Source organism: Myotis daubentonii, chromosome 3 (assembly GCF_963259705.1).
Source record: "Myotis daubentonii chromosome 3, mMyoDau2.1, whole genome shotgun sequence".
Taxonomy (NCBI): Eukaryota; Metazoa; Chordata; class Mammalia; order Chiroptera; family Vespertilionidae; genus Myotis; species Myotis daubentonii.
The window spans coordinates 190,717,449-190,740,582 of NC_081842.1; the positions used below are offsets into that span (position 1 = coordinate 190,717,449).

The 23,134-nt window shown below is 53.6% G+C and overlaps 1 protein-coding gene across 4 annotated transcripts in view; it reads left to right on the plus strand.

The window, feature by feature from the left end:
- Nucleotides 1-23,134, plus strand: part of SZT2 (SZT2 subunit of KICSTOR complex) — a 57,467-nt gene that overhangs the window by 22,744 nt on the left and 11,589 nt on the right. For all 4 annotated transcript variants that reach the window (XM_059689843.1, XM_059689842.1, XM_059689844.1 and 1 more), the window contains 50 exons: nucleotides 2,041-2,251; nucleotides 2,469-2,639; nucleotides 3,083-3,317; nucleotides 3,502-3,631; nucleotides 4,325-4,467; nucleotides 4,700-4,852; nucleotides 4,995-5,109; nucleotides 5,291-5,508; nucleotides 5,609-5,824; nucleotides 6,204-6,282; nucleotides 6,498-6,592; nucleotides 6,866-7,034; nucleotides 7,232-7,346; nucleotides 7,450-7,563; nucleotides 7,776-7,946; nucleotides 8,112-8,206; nucleotides 8,433-8,556; nucleotides 8,661-8,825; nucleotides 8,914-9,118; nucleotides 9,381-9,496; nucleotides 9,611-9,857; nucleotides 10,333-10,474; nucleotides 10,615-10,707; nucleotides 11,074-11,152; nucleotides 11,256-11,549; nucleotides 11,712-11,853; nucleotides 12,011-12,118; nucleotides 12,205-12,268; nucleotides 12,501-12,686; nucleotides 12,992-13,159; nucleotides 13,246-13,333; nucleotides 13,473-13,544; nucleotides 13,640-13,841; nucleotides 14,729-14,828; nucleotides 16,303-16,432; nucleotides 18,449-18,601; nucleotides 18,684-18,786; nucleotides 18,876-18,981; nucleotides 19,067-19,178; nucleotides 19,813-19,931; nucleotides 20,040-20,204; nucleotides 20,468-20,552; nucleotides 20,704-20,868; nucleotides 20,955-21,122; nucleotides 21,481-21,614; nucleotides 22,039-22,205; nucleotides 22,324-22,421; nucleotides 22,509-22,641; nucleotides 22,760-22,890; nucleotides 23,019-23,119. In XM_059689843.1, coding sequence (XP_059545826.1) covers nucleotides 2,041-2,251; nucleotides 2,469-2,639; nucleotides 3,083-3,317; nucleotides 3,502-3,631; nucleotides 4,325-4,467; nucleotides 4,700-4,852; nucleotides 4,995-5,109; nucleotides 5,291-5,508; nucleotides 5,609-5,824; nucleotides 6,204-6,282; nucleotides 6,498-6,592; nucleotides 6,866-7,034; nucleotides 7,232-7,346; nucleotides 7,450-7,563; nucleotides 7,776-7,946; nucleotides 8,112-8,206; nucleotides 8,433-8,556; nucleotides 8,661-8,825; nucleotides 8,914-9,118; nucleotides 9,381-9,496; nucleotides 9,611-9,857; nucleotides 10,333-10,474; nucleotides 10,615-10,707; nucleotides 11,074-11,152; nucleotides 11,256-11,549; nucleotides 11,712-11,853; nucleotides 12,011-12,118; nucleotides 12,205-12,268; nucleotides 12,501-12,686; nucleotides 12,992-13,159; nucleotides 13,246-13,333; nucleotides 13,473-13,544; nucleotides 13,640-13,841; nucleotides 14,729-14,828; nucleotides 16,303-16,432; nucleotides 18,449-18,601; nucleotides 18,684-18,786; nucleotides 18,876-18,981; nucleotides 19,067-19,178; nucleotides 19,813-19,931; nucleotides 20,040-20,204; nucleotides 20,468-20,552; nucleotides 20,704-20,868; nucleotides 20,955-21,122; nucleotides 21,481-21,614; nucleotides 22,039-22,205; nucleotides 22,324-22,421; nucleotides 22,509-22,641; nucleotides 22,760-22,890; nucleotides 23,019-23,119 — 7,095 coding nt within the window. The remainder of the gene's footprint in view (nucleotides 1-2,040; nucleotides 2,252-2,468; nucleotides 2,640-3,082; nucleotides 3,318-3,501; nucleotides 3,632-4,324; nucleotides 4,468-4,699; nucleotides 4,853-4,994; nucleotides 5,110-5,290; nucleotides 5,509-5,608; nucleotides 5,825-6,203; nucleotides 6,283-6,497; nucleotides 6,593-6,865; nucleotides 7,035-7,231; nucleotides 7,347-7,449; nucleotides 7,564-7,775; nucleotides 7,947-8,111; nucleotides 8,207-8,432; nucleotides 8,557-8,660; nucleotides 8,826-8,913; nucleotides 9,119-9,380; nucleotides 9,497-9,610; nucleotides 9,858-10,332; nucleotides 10,475-10,614; nucleotides 10,708-11,073; nucleotides 11,153-11,255; nucleotides 11,550-11,711; nucleotides 11,854-12,010; nucleotides 12,119-12,204; nucleotides 12,269-12,500; nucleotides 12,687-12,991; nucleotides 13,160-13,245; nucleotides 13,334-13,472; nucleotides 13,545-13,639; nucleotides 13,842-14,728; nucleotides 14,829-16,302; nucleotides 16,433-18,448; nucleotides 18,602-18,683; nucleotides 18,787-18,875; nucleotides 18,982-19,066; nucleotides 19,179-19,812; nucleotides 19,932-20,039; nucleotides 20,205-20,467; nucleotides 20,553-20,703; nucleotides 20,869-20,954; nucleotides 21,123-21,480; nucleotides 21,615-22,038; nucleotides 22,206-22,323; nucleotides 22,422-22,508; nucleotides 22,642-22,759; nucleotides 22,891-23,018; nucleotides 23,120-23,134) is intronic.

Consider the following 23,134-nt stretch of genomic DNA (forward strand, 5'->3'; position numbering starts at 1 on the left):
AGAGTTTGGGAAAGAAGAGACTAGTTAACAGTGTGAGATGCAGCAGAAAGATTATGTAAAATGAGGAATGAAAAGTGCCTTTTGGATTTGGTGATTAGGAGGTCATGGGGATCTTTTTCAGGCCATTTCAGTGAAGAGATGTTGAGGGAAATGATTGCAGTGGGTTGAAGAGTGGATAGACTAGAACAGCCGTGGGCAAACTACGGCCCGCGGGCTGGATTTGAAATGAATAAAACTATTGAAAAAAAAGACCGTACCCTTTTATGTAATGATGTTTACTTTGAATTTATATTAGTTCACACAAACACTCCATCCATGCTTTTGTTCCGGCCCTCCAGTCCAGTTTAAGAACCCATTGTGGCCCTCAAGTCAAAAAGTTTGCCCACCTCTGGACTAGAAGGAAGTAGAGACAAGTGTTGACATAAAGAATTTGGCTATTCGGATCAAGTGGAGAGTGAGACAAGAATAGCCAGAGGGAAGTACAGGGTGGAAGAAGAGGGGTGTTTTACTATTTTGTTTTGTTTGCTTTTTAAGCTAGAGGCTTAAGCATGTTCTAAGGATCCATGGTGAAACAACTTGAAACTAAAGGAAAGAAAAGGAAGCCTGATAGAGTAAATACCCTAAACTGACAGGAGGGCAATTGACTTAAGAAACATTTGAGGAGCAGAAGCTCAAGTCTTTCTTTGAAACCGGGAGGATAGAAGTGAAGACGTAGATAAATTCTACCAAGGGCCTGTGATTGATTTCTCTCTGAAATAGAAGGTGAAGATGAATACTGTAAGGGAAAGGAGGCCAGGGTGTGAGGAAGGAACAATATTGAGGACAGCATTGAAGGACTAGCTGGGTTGGGTGTCATATGTTTTGAGGTGGTATCAACCAACACAACTATGTGTTTTTCTCCATTTGGGATCCATTGGCATCCAACTTGGGTTTTTGAGGTAGAAGCAGAAAAAAAGTACAGAGGGCCAAGGAATTGAAAATTATGCTGATGAAGTTGCTTGAACATAGGGACCCGACTGGGTTGAGAAAGGAGGATGAGGAGGCTGGTGAACACTTGGAGAGAGCAGAGGTTCAAGGCCTTGCAGTCTTAGTAAAGTCAAAGAGCAGCAGGAGAAGGAGGATGGAAGATAAAGGGATAAGGTTGTGCCCTGCTGACTCAGTGGATGAGTGTCGACCTATGAACCAGAAGGTCACTATTCGAATCCCAGTTAGGTCACATGCCGGGGTTGCAGGCTCGATCCCCAGTGTGGGGCGTGCAGGAGGCAGCCAGTCAGTGATTCTCTCTTTTTTTTATATATATATTTTATTGATTTTTTTTAACAGAGAGGAAGGGAGAGGGATAGAGAGTTAGAAACATCGATGAGAGCGAAACATCGACCAGCTGCCTCCTGCACACCTCCTACTGGGCATGTGCCCGCAACCAAGGTACATGCCCCTGACCGGAATCGAACCCGGGACCCTTCAGTCCACAGGCCGACGCTCTATCCACTGAGACAAACCGGTTTTGGCTCTCTTTCATCATTGATGTTTCTGTCTCCCTCTCCCTTCCTCTCTGAAATCAATAAAAATATTTTTTAAAACAAAGTATGGCCTAGCAGCATTGGCTAGCCAGTAGCATTGGCATCACCAGGGAGCTTGTTAGAAATGCAGAATCTCAGGCCCCACCCCAGACCTACTGCATTTCAAGAAAATCCTCGGGTATTTTGTAGCACCCTAAAGTTTGAGGAGCACTTTGTTAAAGAGAGATTGAAGTCTCTCAGGATGGTGACAGAAGCCAGTGAGCCAGTTGCCAAAATCTTTAATGAATGGGGGCAGGCTGGTATTTGATTGAGGAAGAAGGGTATGACCTGATGGCACAGGCTTCAGGCAGAAGGGCTCAGGGAAGGAAAGTAACAGCCGTCTGTCCTGGGAGAACACTGGCCCACTCTCCACACCGTGGTCCAGGGGATGGGAGCAGCCACCAACCCATTTTCTTCCGCTTATACTTCATTCTCTGGTGCCTCTTTTTGAGCGAGGTCTCCAATTGTTTACTTTCTCCAGGTGGGAGGAGTTTACTCCTATGACTGCAGTTTTGGCCACGTGCCCAATGTGGAATTGATGAAGTTCATTGCAATGGCAACATTTGGCTCTTACCTGTCCACTTGTCCGGAGCCTGAGCCAGGCAACCTGGGTCTGACTGTCTACCACCGGGCATTTCTCCTCTACTCCTTCCTGCGCAGTGGGGAAGCCCTGAACCCTGAATATTATTGCGGTGAGAGGCCGACTGGGGCAGGTGCGGGAATGGGGAAGTGTAAGATGGGCTGAGATGATATGGGACTCTATCTAGGGTGTGGGTTTCTGGGGGACTGAAAATATAACTGGGGCTAACTACTCTGGTACTTTTCTCTCCCCATGATTTCAGCATAGCCCCTCTCCCATATCTCTCTCCACTAACTGGTAACCACTGTACCCTTCTCCATCCTCACTAGGCTCTCAGCACCGACTATTTAATGAGCACCTGGTCTCTGCCAGCAGCAACCCTGCCTTGGCCCTTCGACGGAAGAAGCACACTGAGAAGGAGGTGCCAGCCGACCTGGTCAGCACCGTGTCTGTACGGCTTCGAGAGGGCTACAGTGTTCGAGAGGTCACACTAGCCAAAGGTAAGTGTTACTAGGCCCTGCTGTACCCACAAGTCTCTCAGACTTTGAGTGTGAGAAGACCTGCCCAACAAAGCAGAGGACACACGTATCACACACGGAAGTGTCATATGAAGATTCTGCTTGTCATTTGAGACAAGTAGGTTCAGAACTGCCTTCAGGGCTTGGTTCTCTTAACATTTATCTGCCCAGCTCCATCTCCTTTTGCCCCAGGCGAGTCACCTGAGAGTGGTGTGATATCCTGAACTTGGCTTTGTTTCAGATTAATGCAAAATTTTGTTTGTGTCAGTTGGCAGGCTGTGGGGCCTGAAATTAGGGAACCATGCTTGGAACCTTTGGCCAGGCTAGAGTTCCATGAGGTAGGTGGGAGTTTCAGATAGGAATCAGTCCCAGGCCCGGAGTCCTGTGCCTGCTTCTCCTAAGTAGCCCTCCTGCTTCCCCTGCAGGAGGGTCCCAGCTGGAGGTGAAGCTGGTGCTCCTGTGGAAACACAACATGCGCATTGAGTACGTGGCTGTGGCGCCCTGGCCCCTGGAGCCTGAGGGCCCTCGAGGAACACGGGTAGAAGTCACAATGGAAGGTGGCTATGACATTTTACATGATGTGTCCTGTGCGCTGAGGCAACCCATTCGCTCACTGTATCGCACCCACGTTATTCGGCGGTTCTGGAACACGCTGCAGAGGTGAGTGAGGTCATTGCACCCTAAGTGATGCAATTTGTTGTGTGGAGGGGCAGATGTGTGAGCTTGAGGGGTGAAGAGAGATACCCTGAGCACCAGGCTTGTGTCCAGGGTCCCCTGTCCCTTGGGGCTCCCCTCTGTACCCACCAGAGTCAGTTGTGGCTCAGAATTGGCCCTTGACCTGCAGCATTAACCAGACGGACCAGATGCTGGCCCACCTCCAGTCCTTCTCTTCAGTCCCAGAACACTTCACGCTTCCGGACAGCACCAAGAGCGGAGTGCCACTCTTCTACATCCCTCCTGGCTCCACCACCCCGGTGAGTGCCTCTGATCTCATTACCCTCATTTTGTGCCCACCCTCTCAAGTCCGAGGCACCCAAACCAGAACCTCTTAAGCTTGAGAGCAATTCTCCTTCTTCCTTCCAAGCCCCTGGGGAAGGAGGAGGATCCGTAGAGAGAGACTGGTTGTCTAGGTGGTGGTATCCCAGGACTGCGAGCCCTCTTGCCCCACCTCCCTCTGGCTCCATCTGGCATACTCTAGCCTCCCCCTGCCGCCCATTTTTCACCATTAACAACTACTGTGAACTGTGCACTTCGTGAAGACCGTAGCCTCTTTGTCCTGTGCTTTCCTCACACTCGGCCCCGGGTGTCAGCCTGACACGGCTAGGCCAGGGGCCTTATGCTAGTGAGCAATTGCTTCATCTCAGGTCCTGCCAACACTCAGTGGCTTTGCTCCAGAGTCAGTGAGAGAAGCGTGGCAGGACTCATCTTTTGCCTGGAATTAGCTTTAAAAGGCTACATAGTCTGAACCTGGGCTCATTCATCCTAACCTAGCCTTCACATTAGAGGCAGTTTTTACATCCAGCCCAGGCTGGGTTATGTATGAGTCCCTTTAGCCTTAAACCACTGCTATCTCTGACCCTCTGAACTCCATGGTTCTGTGCACTGTGTGGAGGCTGTACCCTGGTTTTCTATGAATACTCACATAGGGCTTTCCTTCCCACCCCCAGGTGCTCTCCCTTCAACACAGTGGGTCCGACTCATCCCATGCTCAGTTTGCTGCCTACTGGAAGCCAGTGCTGTCTATGGATGCAAATTCATGGCAGCGCTGGCTGCACATGCATCGCCTAGTGCTAATCCTGGAGCATGACACGTGAGTAACCTCTTAGGCCCGTAGTTGGGATGGAGGAGCAGGGGTGAGGGAATAGGGAAGATGGGGAAGGGGAGCAGCAGCCGAGCCCTTACCAACCGAGGCCAAGAAAAACTATGGCCTTTCTTCCTGCTCATTAGCCCCATATACTCAAATAGGTCCTAGAAGAGAGAGGTAGTAATCTGTTCAGATTGGAGCTGGGGGGTCTGACCTCAACACTAACCCCTCTTCTCAGACCAATCCCCAAGCACTTGCACACCCCGGGCAGCAACGGCCGCTACAGCACTGTCCAGTGCAGGATCTCTCACTCCTCGCTGACCTCTCTGCTTCGGGACTGGAGCAGCTTCGTGCTAGTTGAGGGCTATTCCTATGTGAAGCTGCTCTCCAGGTGGGCAAAGTGATGTCCCTTCACTCCTCCCCAACCATCTCAACTCATGTCTCTTCCTCTAACCCCAGACTGTATCCCTACTTCCTCCTAAACTCAATTACAGCCAACCTAGGGCTGCCCACTGACTCCCATTTCTCCTCAGTGCCCCAGACCAGCCCCCCTCCTCCTTCTACATGGTCCGCATCATTTCCAAGGCCCCATGTATGGTTCTTCGCCTGGGTTTTCCCATCGGCACACCAGCACAGGCCCGGCACAAGGTGAGCTGGCCCCAAGGAGTCTGGAGTTTAGACTGGCTCCTTCTCCCCAAACCCACAGGGCCAGGGCATAGCGAGAGGAACCCCCAGATTGAGTAAGGTTCTCTCACCTTGTCTGTGGGCCCCTTCTACCAGATTTGTAGGATTTGGGAGTAGGAAAATCTAATTGCATTTTTTCCTCAAGATTGTGTCAGGCTTGCAAGAAGAGATCCTACGGCTGCGTTTCCCCCACCGAGTGCAAAGTAAGGAACCAACACCCAAGGTGAAACGAAAAGGGCTGGGGGGCATAGGTGGGGGCAACTCTCCCTCCAAGTCTCCCCCCTTGCTGGGGCCACAGCAGGCCCTCTCTGACCGGCCCTGCCTTGTGGTCCTGCATAAGCCACTGGACAAACTACTTATCAGGTTGGTACCGAGGGTGGGGTTGGGGCCTGGAGTACATGGGAAGGCTGTGGCTTAGCTGGGTATATGCAGCAATCGACTGAGAGTTGCCCCTTCTTCCCAGGTATGAGAAGCTTCCCCTGGACTACCGGGCACCCTTCTTGCTGACACTGGAGCCACCAGGCCCACTGCCCTTGGTGTCAGGCCGCTCAGCCTCTTCTAGCCTAGCTTCGCTGTCCCGCTACCTCTACCATCAGCGCTGGCTCTGGAGCGTCCCGTCAGGACTGGCCCCCGCACTGCCGCTCAGCGCCATTGCCCAGCTCCTCTCCATCCTCACTGAGTATGTCACCTGAACCTGCCAAACAACTGGGGGCAAGGGAGAGAGCCAGTGTAGACTCTGGGTCAGGACACTGGCAGAAAGTCTATGCCAGACACTGCCCATCTCTAAGCCTCAATCTCTTTGCTGCTGCTGTTATGCAGAGCATCCAGCACAGAGCAGGGCTTGCCACTGCCCTCCATCCGCCTCCTTCCACTCTTATTTAGGCCTAATTGGACTTCTTACATTAGAAGGACAACTAGTGTTAGCAAGGCCACCAGCACTGAAGTCTACCTAGATGGCTGCTAGAAAGTGGGTGCATAAGTGGCATGGGGTTGGGATGTATACTCTGACTGTGTCTCCCATCTCATCCTGTCCTGCCCCCACCTTTATGGGGCTTCAGAGTCCGACTCTCCGAAGGGTTCCACTTCGCCTGCAGTGGGGAAGGAATCATCAACATGGTGCTGGAGCTTCCCATTCAGGTAGGTGCTGTCCCTCATCATACCTCCCACCTAGGCTTGTCACCATCCCAGGGGCCCTGACCTCTGATCTGGGTTGGGACCGCTGGACCAGACCCGAGGCCAGTCCCAGGACAGTGTGGCAAGGGGCCTAAAGTTCTGAGGGCCAGAGCTGGGTGGGGCCAGATCTCTCTCTGGGCTGGGGTTTGCCCAGGATCTCCCATCCTATCTACCCTCAGAACGAGCCTCCGGGGCAGGCTGCAGTGGAAGAGAGGCACACATGTGTGGTCCAGTACATCCTCTTCCCCCCACACTCCACCTCCACCAAGGACAGGTGAGACCTGGCCCCTCAGAGGGTTGCCTCTCTCCACATTCCTCCTCCTCCCTGCTGTCCCCTGAAGTTCTGCCTCCCATACCTGAGGGAGTTGGGGCAGAGGGTGCTGTTTTTAGATGCTTCATCAGGCAGGCGCAGGTCTGGTAAGGCCACATGTGACTTGTGGCTGCCCTGTGTTTGCACCACCTTCCTGCCCTCTGTGGACTGACTCCAACCATGGGGTTGTGGATTGGACTCTCCTCAATCACAGGCTCAGGCCCCTTCCTCCTTTAGTTTCTCAACAGATGATGACAACGATGTGGAGGTGGAGGCCCTGGAGGGAGACTCGGAGCTCAATCTGGTCACCGAGGTGTGGGTGGAGCCTCAGTGTGGGCGAGTGGGACCCGGCCCTGATTGCTGGAAGCATCTCCAGGACTTGACATACTCTGAGATCCCAAGAGCTGTGAGTGACCTTAGCAATACCCCCACCCCTTATAGGTGGGGTGTCCTCCCTTTGGGAGCACCACAGCCATTGGGCTTTCTGATCCCTCTGAAACTGTGTGTTCTGAGTGTCTGACCGTGTGGGCTTCCTTGGGAGCTGGAGGCCCAGGTCTCTGGGACCAGAGGGGCTACCCCTGACCTCTGCTGTTCCTCCCCTAGCTCCATCCTCGGGATGCTGCCTGCATAGGCTCAATGCTGAGCTTTGAATACCTGATACAGCTGTGCCAGAGCAAGGAATGGAGTCCCCTGCCCCCAGAGCCAAGGGTCTCTGATGGTCAGTAGGGAAGGGGCTCCTGAGGGGAGTAGGTAGGGCGAAGGCAGCACAGACAGAAAATCTGGTCTCAACGTGGGTCTTGTCTTTCTTCCCTCCTCCTTAGGATTGGACCAGCGAGGAGATGCCTGTATCCATGAAATACCTTTCCATTTTGACCTAATGGGACTGTTGCCTCGGTGCCAGCAGCTCCAGATGTTCTTCCTTTTGCTTTCTAGAGGTGGGTGAACTTTGTACCACTCACCCACACCTTGAGGGCTAGCAAGCCTGGGTGAATCAGAGCATAGAGAGCAGATGAGTCTGCGAACCAGCAGATGAGTAATAGGGCCAGAGGAGGCTTGGGAACTGCTGGGGGGGTGTGCTGGTCGGGGCTGAGCTGGGGCACTGGGCAGCAGGAGGCTCTTGGTGCTGAGTGGAGTGTGTGTCGGGCAGAGCCAGAGGGCGTCCCTCTCGCCGAGGGGCCTTGTCCCGCCAACGACATGGTGCTGTGCCTGCTGCACAGCTGCCTGGGGCAGGAGCTGAGTGACCGGGAGATCCCCCTGAGCGCCGCTGACCAGGCTACCTTCTTGAGTGAGGTGCTGCGGCGGACCCGCTACAGTCCCGGTAAGTTCCCCACCTCTTCCCAAATATGACTCTGGCCCTGCCCCTTTACCCCCATCCCACAAGGTGGTTTCTGTCTTTGGGTTTTGGTCTCCGGCTCTCCTCACCTCAGAGCCTTGCCTCTCCGCTGGTACTGCCTTCTTCCACTCATCTCTGTCCTCATTGCAGGTCCAGAGGGGCCACCAGTGGGGGACCGCGGGATCCTGAAGGAACAGTCAGTCAGCAGCACTCAGACAACTGGAGACTTGGTGCTTCCTGCCATGGTCAGCACTGGTTCATGTCCTTGAGCCGTTTTCATACTGACCTCCTTCCATCACCACATATTCATCCCCCACTTTCTATCACGGGACAGTAGGCCTCCTGCCGATGACAGGATGCCGTCATTCAGCTTTGTTCTGGATCTTGCAAGCTATACCCTCCAGGGTGGAGGAAGGAAGAGGGGTTGTTTGCTCCCTGACAGGTTGCTCTAATTTTGTTTCTGTCTTACAGAATGTGGGCCCTCCTGAAACTCTCAAGCCTCTCATCTCGGCCCAGCCCCCTCAGTGGCGCTGCTATGCAAGGCTTGTGACCCCCCAACATGTATTTCTGACATTCCTCCCAGCTACCTTCTCAGGTACCAACCACTGACCTTCCTCACTAGCCCCTCAGATACAAACCCTGAGCTCCCTCACTGGGCCACCAGGCAGCTCTGATTGATACCCCTCTTTTACTTCTCAGATGTCCAGCATCTGGCCACCTATGGCCTAGAGGGGCCCTCTCAAGAAGAGACAAAGCCCAAGTTCGGGGATTGGAGTGGGGTCTCCAGTCTGAAAGTTCTGGGAGGGACTGGGGTCAGGGCTCCAAAGGCCCAGGTCCCTGTCCTCAGTGTCACCCCAGCCTATGGTAAGGTGCTGCCTCTTAAGTCAGTTAAGCTGGAGCAGAAGTGGGAACAAATAGAGGGCTTGAAGTCATGTGACACCTCTTCCCATAGACAGTACCTCAAATCCAGGAGAGCTGAGCCCGCCCTTCCATCGGGACTTCCAGGCTTACACTGGGCGTCAGGCTCCACAGACGGAGGGTGCCGATGGGCCCCGGGCCCGATGTCCTGTCTTCATCTATAGCTGTGCCCTGGAAGCGCTGAGGGAGCAAATGGTTGGCATGCAGCCCCCTCAGGCGCCCCGAGACCTCATCTTTCAGTGAGTGCCCTTAGCGTTGACCTAGGTCATCCCCAGTCAGGGCTCAGCTACACTCGGGTCTGGACAGGCAGGGTGGTGGTCAGCGGCAGGAGCTCGGCTGCTTAGCCACGTCCTGCCCGCTCCTTGCTGGGCTTCCTTCAGCAAATCGGTTGAACTTGCGGGGCCATGGGTACATTTGGCGGGGCCCGGTGGGTGACCCCCTGGAATGTGGGTGGACGGTGAGTCTGAAGTGGACAAACTCCCACTTCCCTCTCATTCTTAGGACTCAGTTTCTCGACCAGACCTCCCCCTCCTCAGCCTGGATGGAGCCCAGATACAAGGAGGCAGCCAACCATTGTGCCTTGTTGCAGGAGCATGCTCAGCGATGCTACGTCCGTGGTGAGCAGGAGGCCACTGGAGGGAGCATCAGGGAGGAGACATGAGGATTACAGGGCTTGGGACTGGGGAGGCGGTTCCAGAGCTTGACCCTCAAGGGCCCTTCCACTCTGTCAGGGCTGTTCCGGAGCTTGCAGCAAGCGCAGAGTGTGACCTCCCAGGACTTGCTGATGGCAGTGGATGCCTGTGAGGAGCTGCTACAGGAAGTAGACATCACCCCTTTTCTGCTTGCTCTCTGTGGACACACTCAGGGTTTGCCTCACGCACCCCCAAGTCCTGGTCCTCTCAGTCCTGGTCCCTTCAGCAGCAGCATGGAGGAGGCCCCTGAGCCTCGGGAACGAGCTATCCTGGCTTCTGAGTCCAGGTTAGGATTGTCCTGGAATAACGTGGAAGGGGGCACACAAAGTCCCAATAAACTGGGACCTATCGATCCCAGGGAATGGCCGAGCACCTGAGTGAGAGGCAGTAGTGCTTTGTTGCTGGTGTCCTGCCTCCTGCCCAGTCTTTCTCCCATTTGGCTTGGGGAGCATCCTCCCTTTTGGCTCTCCTGTCTCCTGTTCTGGGGTGGAGTGTTGAGCTGGGTTGGGGTAGGGAGTTGACAGTTGCTATCAGTGAAAGTAGAGGCTGTTCCGAGAACATTCATATAATAGCAGTGATCCCCGTGAACTACTTTGAGATTCCCAGGGGCAAAAACTTTATTGTGCCCACTGCTGAGTCCCCAGCTCACCCTTCCTAGAGACAGGCCGACACGTGTGTGCTGCTCCCAGTTGGGAAGGAGGCTCCTCCAGGAGATGGTTCTTAAAACTTCAATGCCCCCACCCCCCACCCCACCCGCTCAGCATAGAGACCGAGGACCTGAGTGAGCCTGAGTTTCAGAGCACCCGTGTGCCTGGCAATCCAGACCCTGGCCTGGAGATCTCTCTGACAGACGTCTGCCAGCTCAGAGGAGAGGCACATGATGTCCTTCATAGCCTCATCCAGGTAAGGGTAGAGGAGCGGAGTCCTGCCTGTGCAGCAGGTTAATACTCTCTCCTGCGTTGAGGGTGTGGGTGTCTGTTGTAGGGTAGGGCTGTGTTCTGAGGGATGGCTGACATTCTAGCCTCCTTCTAACCCCCAAACAGGAGAAGTTCCTGGAGATTAGTGGTCTCCACTTCCGCACAGTGCCCTCCAATCCCCACTACTTCTTCTACTGCCCTCCATCCAGCAGGCGAGAGGTGAGCAGCTTTCTCCTTTACCTTTCTCCTACCCCCAACCTCTAGCCCCAGAGGTTCTACTTGGCCCACTCAGATTCTCTCTTTTTAAAAAAATATGCTCTTATTGATTTTTTAGAGAGAGAGGAAGTGAGGAGAGAGGGATAGAAACATCAATGATGAGAATCGTTGATTGGCTGCCTCCTGCTCGTGCCCTGACCAGGAATCGAACCAGTGACCTCTTGGTTCTTGGGTTGATGCTCAACACTGAGCCACACAAGCCGGGCCCATTCAGATCCTCTTGACTCTGGGTTCCCTGAGTCCTGGATGTGGCGCTTGCTCTGCCTTGGATCAAGCTGTCTCTTCCTTTTTTTTTTTTTTTTGGCCCAGGATGAGGGACCCCGGGACACAATAGACAGAAAAGTCAGTGACCTGGAGTTTTCAGAGGCTGAACTCATGGGAGAAGAAGGTGTGTGGGGAAGTGGATCAAGGTGGGGAAGGCTGCTTCAAGCCAGGATTCAGGGGCCTCCACGGCTAGCCTTTCCTATTGACCATGAGACCTGCATCTCTAGGAGACACATCTGCCTGCTGTGTGGTCACCGAGAGCGACCCAGAGCTGGAGGTGGAATACTGCGAGAGCCGGGAGCCGGACCTGGGGCCTGCTGGGCTAGACTCCACCTCGCTGTCAGATGCAGACACCATGAACCCTGATGAAGACTCCTTCAGTATCCTTGGGGGCGACTCGCCCACTGGGCCTGAGAGCCTTGTGCATGACCTGCCACCGCTCTTCCTGCACCTCACGTGCTCTGTGCGGCTGCGTGGGCAGCACAGCTCAGTACCCGTGTGCAGCCTGCCCACCTGCCTGGGTGAGATGGGGGTGCCCAGGGGAGGGCCACAGGTCCCGGGACAGCCTGCCTGCCTGCCTGCTTGGGGAGAGTCTTTGGCTATAACTCTTTAGCACTGAGAATTTGGAATCTATGCTTGTCCTAGGGTTCTCAGTAACCCCTATCTTTCCCCCCCTCTCCCAGGCCAGGTGCTTTCCAGTCTGGAGGGCCCCCCAATTGGGGGCCGAGTACCCCTGAGGGACCTCAGTGTCACTTTGGATGTCTTTGTGCTGACTTTGCCGCTGGAAATAGAGCTCCCCCCGACCTCGGACCCTCAGCACCACCGGTGTGGCAGCATGTTTGGTGGGGGGGGGCCTGGGCCTTAGGGGAGGGGGACCATTACGGAATCTAGGGACACTTGAAATATTTCAAGAAAGGAGTGCTGAGGAGGTCTTGGGAGGATATTAGTTACTGACCTTTGACCTTTGCTCCTACCTGTTCAGGTCAACATCTGAGAGTAGTGTTTCATTCCCACGGTCCCCAGGGCAACCATCATCTTTAAGATCGGATGATGGCCTGGGGCCCCCACTGCCACCCCCAGAAGAAGATAGGTATTTCTTTTTCTCCTTTAAGAGTTTCTTGCTCCCCTTCAGTTTTATTTTCTGGAAACCAGTGTCTAACCCTTTCTTCCAATTAGGCACCCAGGACTATCCAATTTGGCCGCACCCCACAGATTGGCTATTGAGACCACTATGAGTGAGGTGAGGGCCTTCCCTCCCCCAACCTAAGGGACAGCCCCTCAACACTATGACTGATACCCTCTCCATCATGTCAGTGGGGTAAGGCACCCCCTTATCCTGGGATTGAAGTGAGAACGTCCTCCGTCTGTGAGGCAGAGTGTCTTCTGGGTATCTTCTAGTCTGGGAATGAGGTGATTTCCAGTCAGCAAGGGAGGTGCCCTTTGCCACTTCCGGGATTGTCCTCTTACTCTAGATCCGCTGGTTGCTGGAGGATGAGATGGTGGGGGCACTCCGAAGAGGGGGCATCCCCCAGAGCCCTGCCCTGCACCGAGCGGCTGCCCACATCCGCAGCTCTCCTGGACGCTCCACTTGCCTTCGCCAGACTCTGCCGCTGAGTTTTGTGTTTGGGCCAGAGCGCTCCCTCACACAGTTCAAGGAGGCATGTTACCCTCCGAATAGGCCCTGGACCCCAGAGACAGGACTGGAAAGCCCTCTCTTCGTTTGGTCCATTGACTTACCCTTCTGCCCACCTCCTCACCGCATTGTCTGTCCTTTACCCCATGCCTGGCAGCCCCAGTGGGACGAGACCTAGCTCCCAACCTTGCCACTGGCCCACTGGACTTTAAGCGAGTCATTGAACCTTTCATAGAGAGGTAGTTGTGAGGGTCTGGTAAGGAAGCGTGGGTGCCATGAAGAAGCAGGGCTGCGCCTGTCTAGATTGTAACTGTGGCTCCTGTTCCTCAGGAGTTCCGCCGCCTCCACCTTCCTGGTCATGTTCTTCTCGAGGACCCTGGCAGCGGCTTCTTCTTCGTGGCAGCTGGCCAACAGCCAGGTGGACCCCATGGGGTGCCCCCTTCTGTGGCCTGGGCTTGGCACAGCCATGAGGATAAGGCTGACAACAACGAAGGAGAGGTGAGTCTTTCCTGGGATGACCTGGGAATGGCAGGGGTGGTGGTGGTGTGTGGGGCCTGGACTCAGTCCTGACTTCCTCCCCTCAGGCCCTGACAGCTAACCCCCAAGCCCCTGGCTCCCCAGAGGATTCTGAGGGACCCTCCCTCATCAGTCTGCCCAGCCTGCCACAGGGAGGTAAGAAAAGACTTGGGCAGCTCAGTCTGAGGCCGGGACACAGGGCTTGTACATCCCTGGACCTGTTTCCATTTTTGGAAGGTGGTCCTAGGTGGGATTGAGGAGGTGCTCCAGGCCTTTCTTTTCCTTCTCTTCCCAGGGAGCCAGCCTGGGCCCAGCCAGGGACTAAGCCTCATGTCCAGTCAGGGCAGTGTGGACTCAGACCACCTAGGTAAGCGGGGGCAGGGGGATGGACTCTAGGCTGATGGGAAGCGGAGGCTCAGATGAGCATAAGGATGGGGTTGAACTTCAGCACATTTGACACAGGTTATGATGGTGGCAGCAGTGGCTCTGACAGTGAGGGTCCCAATGAGACCCTGGGTGAGAAGGCCCCCTTCACATTGCGGACCGCACCTGAGCCAACACCTGCACAGCCTTCGCTCTCAAGCCTCCCTGGGCCCTGCCTGCCTGACTTCTGGCTCATCGTCCGGATACTGCAGGACCGTGTGGAAGTGTATGCACATGCACGGTAAGGAGGAGCCAGGGCCGCACCCTGACTCTGATGGTAGCCTCTTCTGCCTGGTCCCACTTCACCCTTCTTGAATGTTATTAAAGGGTAAGACATGGGACTGAGAGTTTGGGTAGGGATCTGACTTTCATTCTAAGGTTGGGTGCTCCTGACCACTTCCCACATCTAATAGCAAAGCATGTCACTCTGCTTTCCTAAAGGAGTTGAAAAGCTGATGGAGATTTTGGCTCCTCGCTGAGCATTAAGAGCATCTACAGTTCAGAGGAGTTTCAGAAGTTGATCTATAAAAATAAGGAATAATAGACAATATTTAACAAGTGCTTACTAAGTGGCATGCACTGTTTAAGCTTATTTAATCTAGATAACATCCCTACAAAGTATTATTATTATAAGTGAAGAAACTCAAGCACAGATAAGTTAAGTACTTCCCTAAGGTCACAGTTAGTGGCAGAGCCAGGATTCACACCTAGGCCTCTGGTTAAATAAGTACTGCTCTAATCACAGAGGTGGAGGTGAGAGAAGGGAAGGCCAGCATTCGGATAAAGTGTTTCTAACTTCCCAAGGGACAAGTGTTCCTAGCTGGGGTCCATGCTCAGAACCCTGAGCCCAGTGACTTAGACACCATCTCTGACCTGCCAGTGATAAAAGGAGAGCTGTATGATAGAAGCCTCAGTGTGGTACCCATATGGAGGCTGGTGAGGCAAGCATGGAGCCTAGGCTTCCAGAATTGCCACTGAGAATTCCATCTTTCCCATTTCCCATCATGTTTCCTTTCCTTTGTTCAACCTACTTCCTTTTCATGGTTCCTCTTGGCCCAGCTCCCATGACGCTTCCCCACAATTTTCTCCCCACTGCAATTCTGTGTCTGATCCACCCCTCCTTGCTAGGAGCCTGATTCGGGAAGATGGGGGGCCAGGCACTGAGTGCCGCCACCTGCAGCAGCTCTTGGTGAGGCGAGTTGGGGAGATCTGCAGGGAGGTCAACCAGGTAAGGGCAACCAGGGACAGGGCTCTCCAGGCGTGGTCACAGCCCCAGTGAGGAAGGAATTTCCAAGACCTTGACTTTCAGAGGCTGCTGATCCATCTTGGATGTTTTCTTTGATACCTACTCATTTATTAGGATGACCCCCTCCCCAGACTCCCCACAAACTAGGGAGCTCTCCCTAACCCATCCCCAATACTGTGGGTTCCTCTCATCCCTCCAGGGACTATGAGATGTTCCTACTCATTGCACTGTGCTAGCATCTATACCAGTGTGGTTTTCAACCTTCCTAATGCCGCGACCCTTTAATACAGTTCCTCATGTTGTGGTGACCCCCAATTTCATTGTTACAAATTGAACATAATTAAAGCATAGTGATTAATCACAAAAACAATATGTAATTATATATGTGTTTTCCGATGGTCTTAGGTGACCCGTGTGAAAGAGTCATTCGACCCCCAAAGGGGTCGCGACCCACAGGTTGAGAACCGATGATCTATACTAATAAAAGGGTAATATGCTAATTAGACCTGGAGACCTTCCGGACAAAGCCATGGTGGTGGTGCCGAGGCAGAGGCTGTTAGGGTGATCAGGCTGGCAGGGGAGGGCAGTTGAGGGTGAGCAGGCCAGCAGGGGTGGCATTTGGGGGTGATCAGGCCGGCAGGCAGCGTGGTTAGGGGTGATTGGGCAGGCAGGCAGGTGAGCAGTTAGGAGCCAGCAGTCCCAGATTGCAAGAGGGATTTCCGACTGCCGGTTTAGTCGGACATTCCCTGAGGGGTCCCAGATTGGAGAGGGTGCAGACCAGACTGAGGGACACCGCCCCTCCATCCCTCCCCGCCCCCCCACTCATGCACAAATCTTGTGCACCGGCCACTATTAGGGATATAATGGTGAACAAGAGGGAAAGCGTGACTCTCTCGGGCTTGTGTTGAGTGGGGGAGATAAACATTGAACAACTAAATCACACAAATTATTTTCATTACAATTGTGAAGACCTCTACAGAGGAAAAGTAGAGACTGTTATGAGAGCATATAACTGGATCTGACCCTCTAAAGCAGTGGTTCTCAACCTTGGCTGCACATTAGAATCACCTGGGATGAGGCCCAGAAATCAGGATTTTAAAAAGATTCCCAGGTGATTCTAATGTGCAGCCAAGGTTGAGAACCACTGCTCTAAAGTGTCAAGGAAAGCTTCTTAGAAGAACTGATTTTTAAGCTGAGACCTGAAGGATGGTGAACAGACTCTGGCAATGAAGAAGGACAAGTATTTCTAACTGGGGACCAGTGCTCAGAGCCCTGAGCCCAGTGACTTAGATACCATCTCTGACCTGCCAGTGATCACTGATGCTCTTTTTGACCTCTGACCCTCCAACCCCTGAGATAATGGGCATTCTCTCTGGCCTTTGATTACCTCTCAGTACCACCACCGGTTTATGAGGGAATCCATTCCAGTTCCTTGATACCTTGCTCCCTCTCCTAGCGGCTGCTGCTTCAGGACCTTCATGACAGTCACGTGTGTAACTCTCTCCTGGTGGCTGAGAGTGAAGAGGATCTGTGGCGCAGCGAGACCCCCTTCCACTCCCGTCAGCGGGCACCCCTGCCCAGCGATGGTAAGGTCCCACCCAGGAGCCTTCCTTTCCTTTATCAAAGACTGGGAGAAGCCGGGGGCAGTCACCATTGCTTGCTCATTGGTGGCAAGTAGTACAGTGAGAGCGAGGAGAGGACACAAAGGATCACTAGACTTGGGTATTTCAGGTTCATCAGAGACTTCAGTGGAAGTACTTTCAGTGGAGAGACGGGAATAGAAACTAGAGGAAATTGAAAAGTGAAAGGATGTTAGGTCGAGCAGAGAGTAACTCATCTTTCAAGTGGCTTGGTAGTGAAGGGAGAGAGGAAATGGATGTGGCAGGAACTAACGGAAATGGAGGTCAAGGCAGCAATTTTAAACTATGGCAGAGACTGGAGCACACTTATGTTCCACAGCAAAAGAGCCAGGAGAGGGGGAAAGGTTGAAGAATACTGGAGAGGGGTCATTGAAGGGGCACTAGCTGTCACCTGTCTTCCTAAGGGCCTGGTCCTGTCTTGTTTTCCAAAATGATCGTCTTTCTCCTACAGGGTAATAGACTGGGCAAGCGGTGGGTGTGGGGGACAAGTAGGCCAGTTGACAGGTGAGAGAAGGTCAGCGGAGTGGAGCCTGAGACCCGGTAGGAGGTCTTTCTGATTGGCTGTCCCTCCAAACAGGCAGGCACAGGACCCCCTGGGGATTTCTGGTCATGGTTAAGGAACATGGTAATCTACTTGAGATGGTAATTGAGGTCTCCACACTTTTGCTCCCTTCCTTTATTCCTGATGACCTCTCACCCCAACTCAGAGCAGTGAGTTTTCAACCAGTGTGCCACAAGAATTTTTAAAACATGCAATACCTAAAAAGAGATTAGGACCACTAACCTCTTCTCCCTTAAATTGTCAAATTAATAAATGACAACAGCCAACACAATAGCTGTCCAGTGTGAATGAGTCAAAACTATACCTTTTTTGTTTTTTGATTTTTTGGTCAGGTCGGCAAAAAATATATTTTTTGGTGTGCTGCAGAATTTTAGCAATTAGTTTATGTGTCATGAGATGAAATGCCATTCCTTTGTAGTTCTCCCTTCTGGTTTAGAAGTAAAATCAGACCACTCCTTATTTTTAACATTCTCAGCAAGTCTGTAGACGAACCTTCCTGGCAGCTCCAGAGAGTGCATCTCTCGGCACTTCCTGGGATGTGTTCCATATCAAAGCAGAATCCCTGTAATTAGCGGGCTTCCCGGGGTTGTGATGGCATCTTCTGCAAATTGAGCGTGAGCGAGGACAGCCCAGCACTTTCACTTCACAATGACTCCCAGCAGCCTGAGGTGTAAGACCAGGCAGAAGCCAGACAGAGCCCTTCCTCATTTTAGTCTCTCCATGTGGTTTTGCTGAAACCCTTAGCAACCAGCATTCCATTCCAGACTCTGCAGCCTCCTGGGTTTTCTCTAACTGCTCACATCTGACAGCAGCTTCTCTGGGAAACCAAATTGCCACCTTTGGGCTACTGTAAGGTTCCACGTCAACCAGGAAAGGGTCAGACAAGGCATTGGACTGTGGCTGTGGACTCTCGCATATGTCACGCCACCCTCTGGGTTCTTTGGGATAGCTATCCACCAAAGCACAGGAGACAGCTCTCCCCACTCTGCAGTGGGTGTGTACAAGTAGTCTATCTTTTGTTTAAATGGGGTTATTGTTGTAACTCCCAGTGAGTACACAAATGGGGTGCATATTGCATCATGAGGTATATCGGGACAGGGTCAGGGTGCTGTGGCATTAACTTCAGGATTTTCTCATGCTTTGCCTCCCCTGACACCTCTTCTTGGCTCCTTTCCCACATCTCCCTAAGAGAGTTCTGAAAACCTTTGTGCTATGACCTGTCTTCCTAGGAGCATGGTCCTGCCTTATTTCCCAAAATGACCCTCTTTGCCCTGCAGAGTCATAGACAGGGCTGAGGAGCCTGGGGAGGGGGGATGGGTGGACCAGTTCACAGGTGAGAAGTCTGTGAGGGCAGAGGGCTGTGTGCCATTTCTGATCCACGTCTCCGTTCCCCCCATCAGATTATGCTGCTGATGAGAGCTGTGCACCCCGAGGATACCTAGCAGCCACAATGCAGTTTGTCCCTGGCCACTTCTCCTGTGACGTTGTGTGGGGAACCGTGATTCGAGTCCATTCACGCCTCAAAATGGGGCCCAGCATGGGGGTCTCTCGTGGTACATGATGGCATGAGAGGGCAGGTGGAGTGTGTAGGGGGTCTGGAGAAGGGAGTTCCCTGAGCCCCCGTCACTCCTACAGCCATCCAGGCCCTGCGCTCTGTGCTCAATGCCTTCTCCGTGGTGAACCGGAAGAATATGTTTGTTTATCAGGAGCGAGCAACGAAGGCTGTGTATTATCTTCGGTTCGTGAGTCCTGCAAAGATGGGGTAAAGCGTGGTCCCTGGATGGTGCAGGAGGCGGCATGTCCAAAGACCTTGCCACTCTTTCCCAGGCTCCTGGAGACGTCCTGCAGCGAGCGGCCGCCAGAAGGCGATGCTATGCCCCCCTCCCTCGCTCTGTCCCGAAGCCAGGAGCCCATCTACTCTGAGGAAGCCTCGGCATGTATCACCTTCACTCCCTGAGGCCCTGTTCTCCATCAGACTTTGCTCTCTAAAGCCGGGCCCTGACAGGGTTTTCTTACAGGGTCCTCGTTCTCCCCTCGACTTGGCTTCCAGCCGCAGTGCAGATGCTGCTCGTCCTGTGGGCCAAGTGGACAGACATATCCAGTTGCTGGTGCATGGTGTAGGGCAGGCTGGTAAGGACTGCAGGGAGAGGGTAGGGAGTGGCCAGATGAGGTTCCAGAATTCTCTGGGACTTCTCATGGAGCCTTCCTACTCCAGCTCATGCTATGCTCTGGGCTTCCTTCGAGTAGGGGCTGGGTGGAAAAGGACAGACTGCTGTGATATTTAGGGGCCAGGACCTAGAGCTGATTGAAATGCAGCTTGGGGAAGGGGTCATTAAAGTTGACATCAGGTATCTGTCCCAGGTAACTATGGGTAGATAGTGGTTCCACTGGCTGGATATCAGGGGTGAGTTGGGGTGAAGGTGATTGGTTCAATTTGAGATATGTTGAGCCTGAGGTGTCTATTGGGCAAATGGATTTTCCAGCTAAAGTTTATGGCCCAATTACTGTGTGTACTAGGTCTTCAGCTAAGATTGTTACATATGAGGTAGATACTGTTGCTATCCCCATTTTATGGCTAAGGGCACTGCGGCTTTGAGAGGTAAAACTCACTTGTCCACAGTCACACAGTGAGTAGCTTGGCAGAACTAAAACCTAGTGCTGGCTGCCTCTGGTGTGTGGGAGGATGTGAGTCGGGGGTTAAGGGCTGGTTGGGGTAGCTGGGTCCTCCGCAGGGTCTCCACCTTCCCACCACGGCTGTATCAAGGTCCCGAGATCACAGATGAGCTAGTGCGGGTTCTGCGTCGGCGCCTGGATGAGGCCACTCTGGACGTCATCACAGTCATGCTTGTTCGGAACTGCAAGCTGACGCCAGCTGATGTAGAGGTCAGCTCCCTCCCAGACTCCAACATCCTCCATGGCAGCCGCAGATCCAGGACAGTCTCGGCCACAACCTCTTCGTCCAGCTCTGACTCCCCTTCCCACTCTCTGCAGTTCATCCAGCCCCCTGGAAGTCTCCCCTCAGAGGTGTTGCATCTGGCCTTACCCCCCTCCTGCAGGCCCTGGCTTCCGGCCTTGGCCTGGTACCTACGGCAAAACCTGCTTATCTTCCTGCACTCTCCCAAGTACACAGACAGCAATGGCCGGAACCACTTCCAGGTGAGGTTTCACCCACCCCATTCAACACCCACACGCACCCAAATACCCCCCTCCCCCCCACACACACCCTTCCTGTATAATTTTTATACAGATGCCCCATGTATACCTTGTCCCATGGACCTGTGTACACCCCCTACCCCCACATATACCTTTATGATCCACCTGTGTCTTCCTGTGCTTCCCATTCCACACTGTGGACACCCATTCCCTGATGGCTTTTGTCCATTTGCCTAGTCTTAGTTCTCTGGCTCTTCTCTCTCCAGCATCCACTCCCACCACAGGGCAGCCTCCCCGACTTGGACATTTACTTGTATAACAAGCCTGGTGGACAGGGCACCGGTGGCAAAGGTACAGGATAGGGCACTGCCAGGTGTGGGAAAGCCTTTTCTGTGGTGGCTGCAAGGGCCTTTCCCAGCCTTGCAGCTAAGGGGGGTTTGGGGAGGTGAGGAAAGGGGATCTGGAAGTCCCAGACCTGAGTTTTCCTATGGATTCTATCTAGGAGTTGCCTGCATCACTCTATCCTTTGTGGATGAGGGAGGGGCCCCCATCTCACTGGCATCATGGCCCCCCTCTTCTCCGGGGCCCCCAGATCTACTGCGAGAGGAGGAATTTGAGCAGCTGACCACGGTCACTCGCTGCCCAGTCCTGCCGGACAGTTCTTCAGGTGGGGCAGCTTGGTGAGAGGAGGGGTGTTCGGTTATGCTGTAGGAATTAGGGGCACCCTTAAGTGACCCTCATTCTTTCCTCCAGCTCAGAGTGGGGCCCCACGGCTTCGACTAGATGTGTGGGAAAAAGGGAATATCAGTATCGTGCAACTGGAAGAGAAGCTCCGAGGAGCAGCTCGTCAGGCCTTGGCTGATGCTGTCATGGAGCTGCAGCTACTGCCAGCCCCCCTGTGCACAGAGGACATGTCCCCAGGTAGGTGGGGGCCAGAGAGCCTCACAGGTCCAGGCAAGATGGTGTTTCGGGTGAGGGTGCAAAGGTGGGATTCTGGAAGACCTCACAGAGGCCCCGTCTGAAATACACATTCTTAATTGTCCCTTACCTTCCTTGCATCGGCAAGTCCCTAGCAGAAATGTGCCCAGGCTTAGGGTCACCCGCCTAGAGTGGGAAATACAGCAACTCCACACAAAATCTGCAGCCACACTCAATTGCATATGCTGTCATTCACTAACCCACAGAGAAAGTGTGAAGTCACTGTCATACCCTGGGGCTAGGGTTTCTGGAATGGGGATTGATGGCCAGTGACAAAATTTGTATTGTCTGGTGTCCACAGGAAGTCTCAGGAGTGGGTCCTTGGAAACCAAGAGCCCTGCAGGCCGAGCTAGCACCTTTCCCCCTGGGCCTGCCCCTGGGGAGCCTGTGACTCCCCCCAGCAAAGCTGGCCGGCGTAGCTTCTGGGATATGCTGGTAAGGGGGGAATGGGAGGAGGTGATGAAGTTGGCATCTACTTTCCTGCCTGCCTCCTAGTTCTACCTGCACTCCCCTGCAGGCCTTGCCTCACATCTCCTGTTATATAAAACTACCCTGTCCCTTGGGTAGGAGCTTGCAGAATGTAGCAAGTTCTCACTGACAGAGAGAGCTTCAGCTTATTAAGTGCCCTCCCTTCCACTTTTCTTACCCTATCCTTACAACCTGCAGGATAAGCAGGGCTTTGACCAGTGAGACAACTGGGCTAGAAAGTTGAGTCGCTTGTCCGAGGCTGCTTAGTCAGCCTGCAGTGAAACCAGGGCCTGAACCTGAGCCTCCAAATCCTCCAGGCTCTTGTTACCATTCCATCCTCTACCCTGTTCCCCTTCCCAATAGCCCTCCTCATTCACTGCATTGCCTCCAGAATAAAACAGAATCTGGGGACTTGGGTTCCCCCAAAACAACTGATGACATTGTCCTGGATCGGCCGGAAGACACTCGGGGCCGGAGACGTCACAAAACTGAAAATGTTCGAACTCCAGGTGGAACCGAGCGGGCATCAGGCCCGGATTCTGGAGCCCAGAGACAGAGGTGTGTATGTGTGACGTGTCAGGAGGGTGTGGTGTGAAATCATAGTTGATAACGGATTTATGTAAACACATACATATCAAGTATCAGTGTGCAGTTCTTACTCCTGCTGTGTCTTCAGACGCCGGACCACGCAGCTGGAGGAGGGCGAGGTGGGGACCCTGCAGCCTGTGTTCGCTCGGGTTACTCAGCGCTGGATGGAATTCATGGTTCAGACTGGTGAGACCCCAGCCCCCCGCTCCTCTCCTTAACCTGCCCCCCCTTATACACACACACACACACCAGGACTTCTTTGCCCCGATCCAGGTTGCACCTCAGTGTCCAGGAGCTCCACCCACATGGTGTCCCGGTTCCTCCTTTCATCCATCTTGTCTGAGTTCACCACTCTGGTCACCTCAATGGCTGGAGACACCAGTGTCCGCATCTTTGAGCAGCATTTGTGAGTTTGGGGTCTCATAGAGGCTGACTAGGAGAGCTGGGGGCCTAGGCTCAGGAGGTGATGGCCGGAGATGAGGCCATGGATGGTCTGCCTTCTGAGCGTCCCTCCCTCCCAATAGGAGTTCAGAGCCAGACATCTTCAGTCCTTGTTCCCTGGGACAACTGGGCCCAACGCCCCGCCCTGCAGCTGAGCGGCATCTGCTGCTTCTGGGAAGGAACTTCTCGCAGTGGAGGAGACCCACCCAGCAGGGTGAGGGCATGGCCTAGGGGGGCTGGGTTTGCAGTGACTGAAGGTAGTCTCTGATCTTGCGGGGGACAGGATGGGATTGAGGGGGACCTGCCTCCAGGCCCCCGTTATGACCCTCCCCCACCCTGTAGCTCCCAAAGCCTTGCAGCGCTTCGAGCCTGGAAGCGATGGGAGCTCTGGACGAAATGCTCCCCGGCAGAGGTTCTTGCTACTGGAGGTCGTGGATAAGAAGGTAGATGTGGGGTCA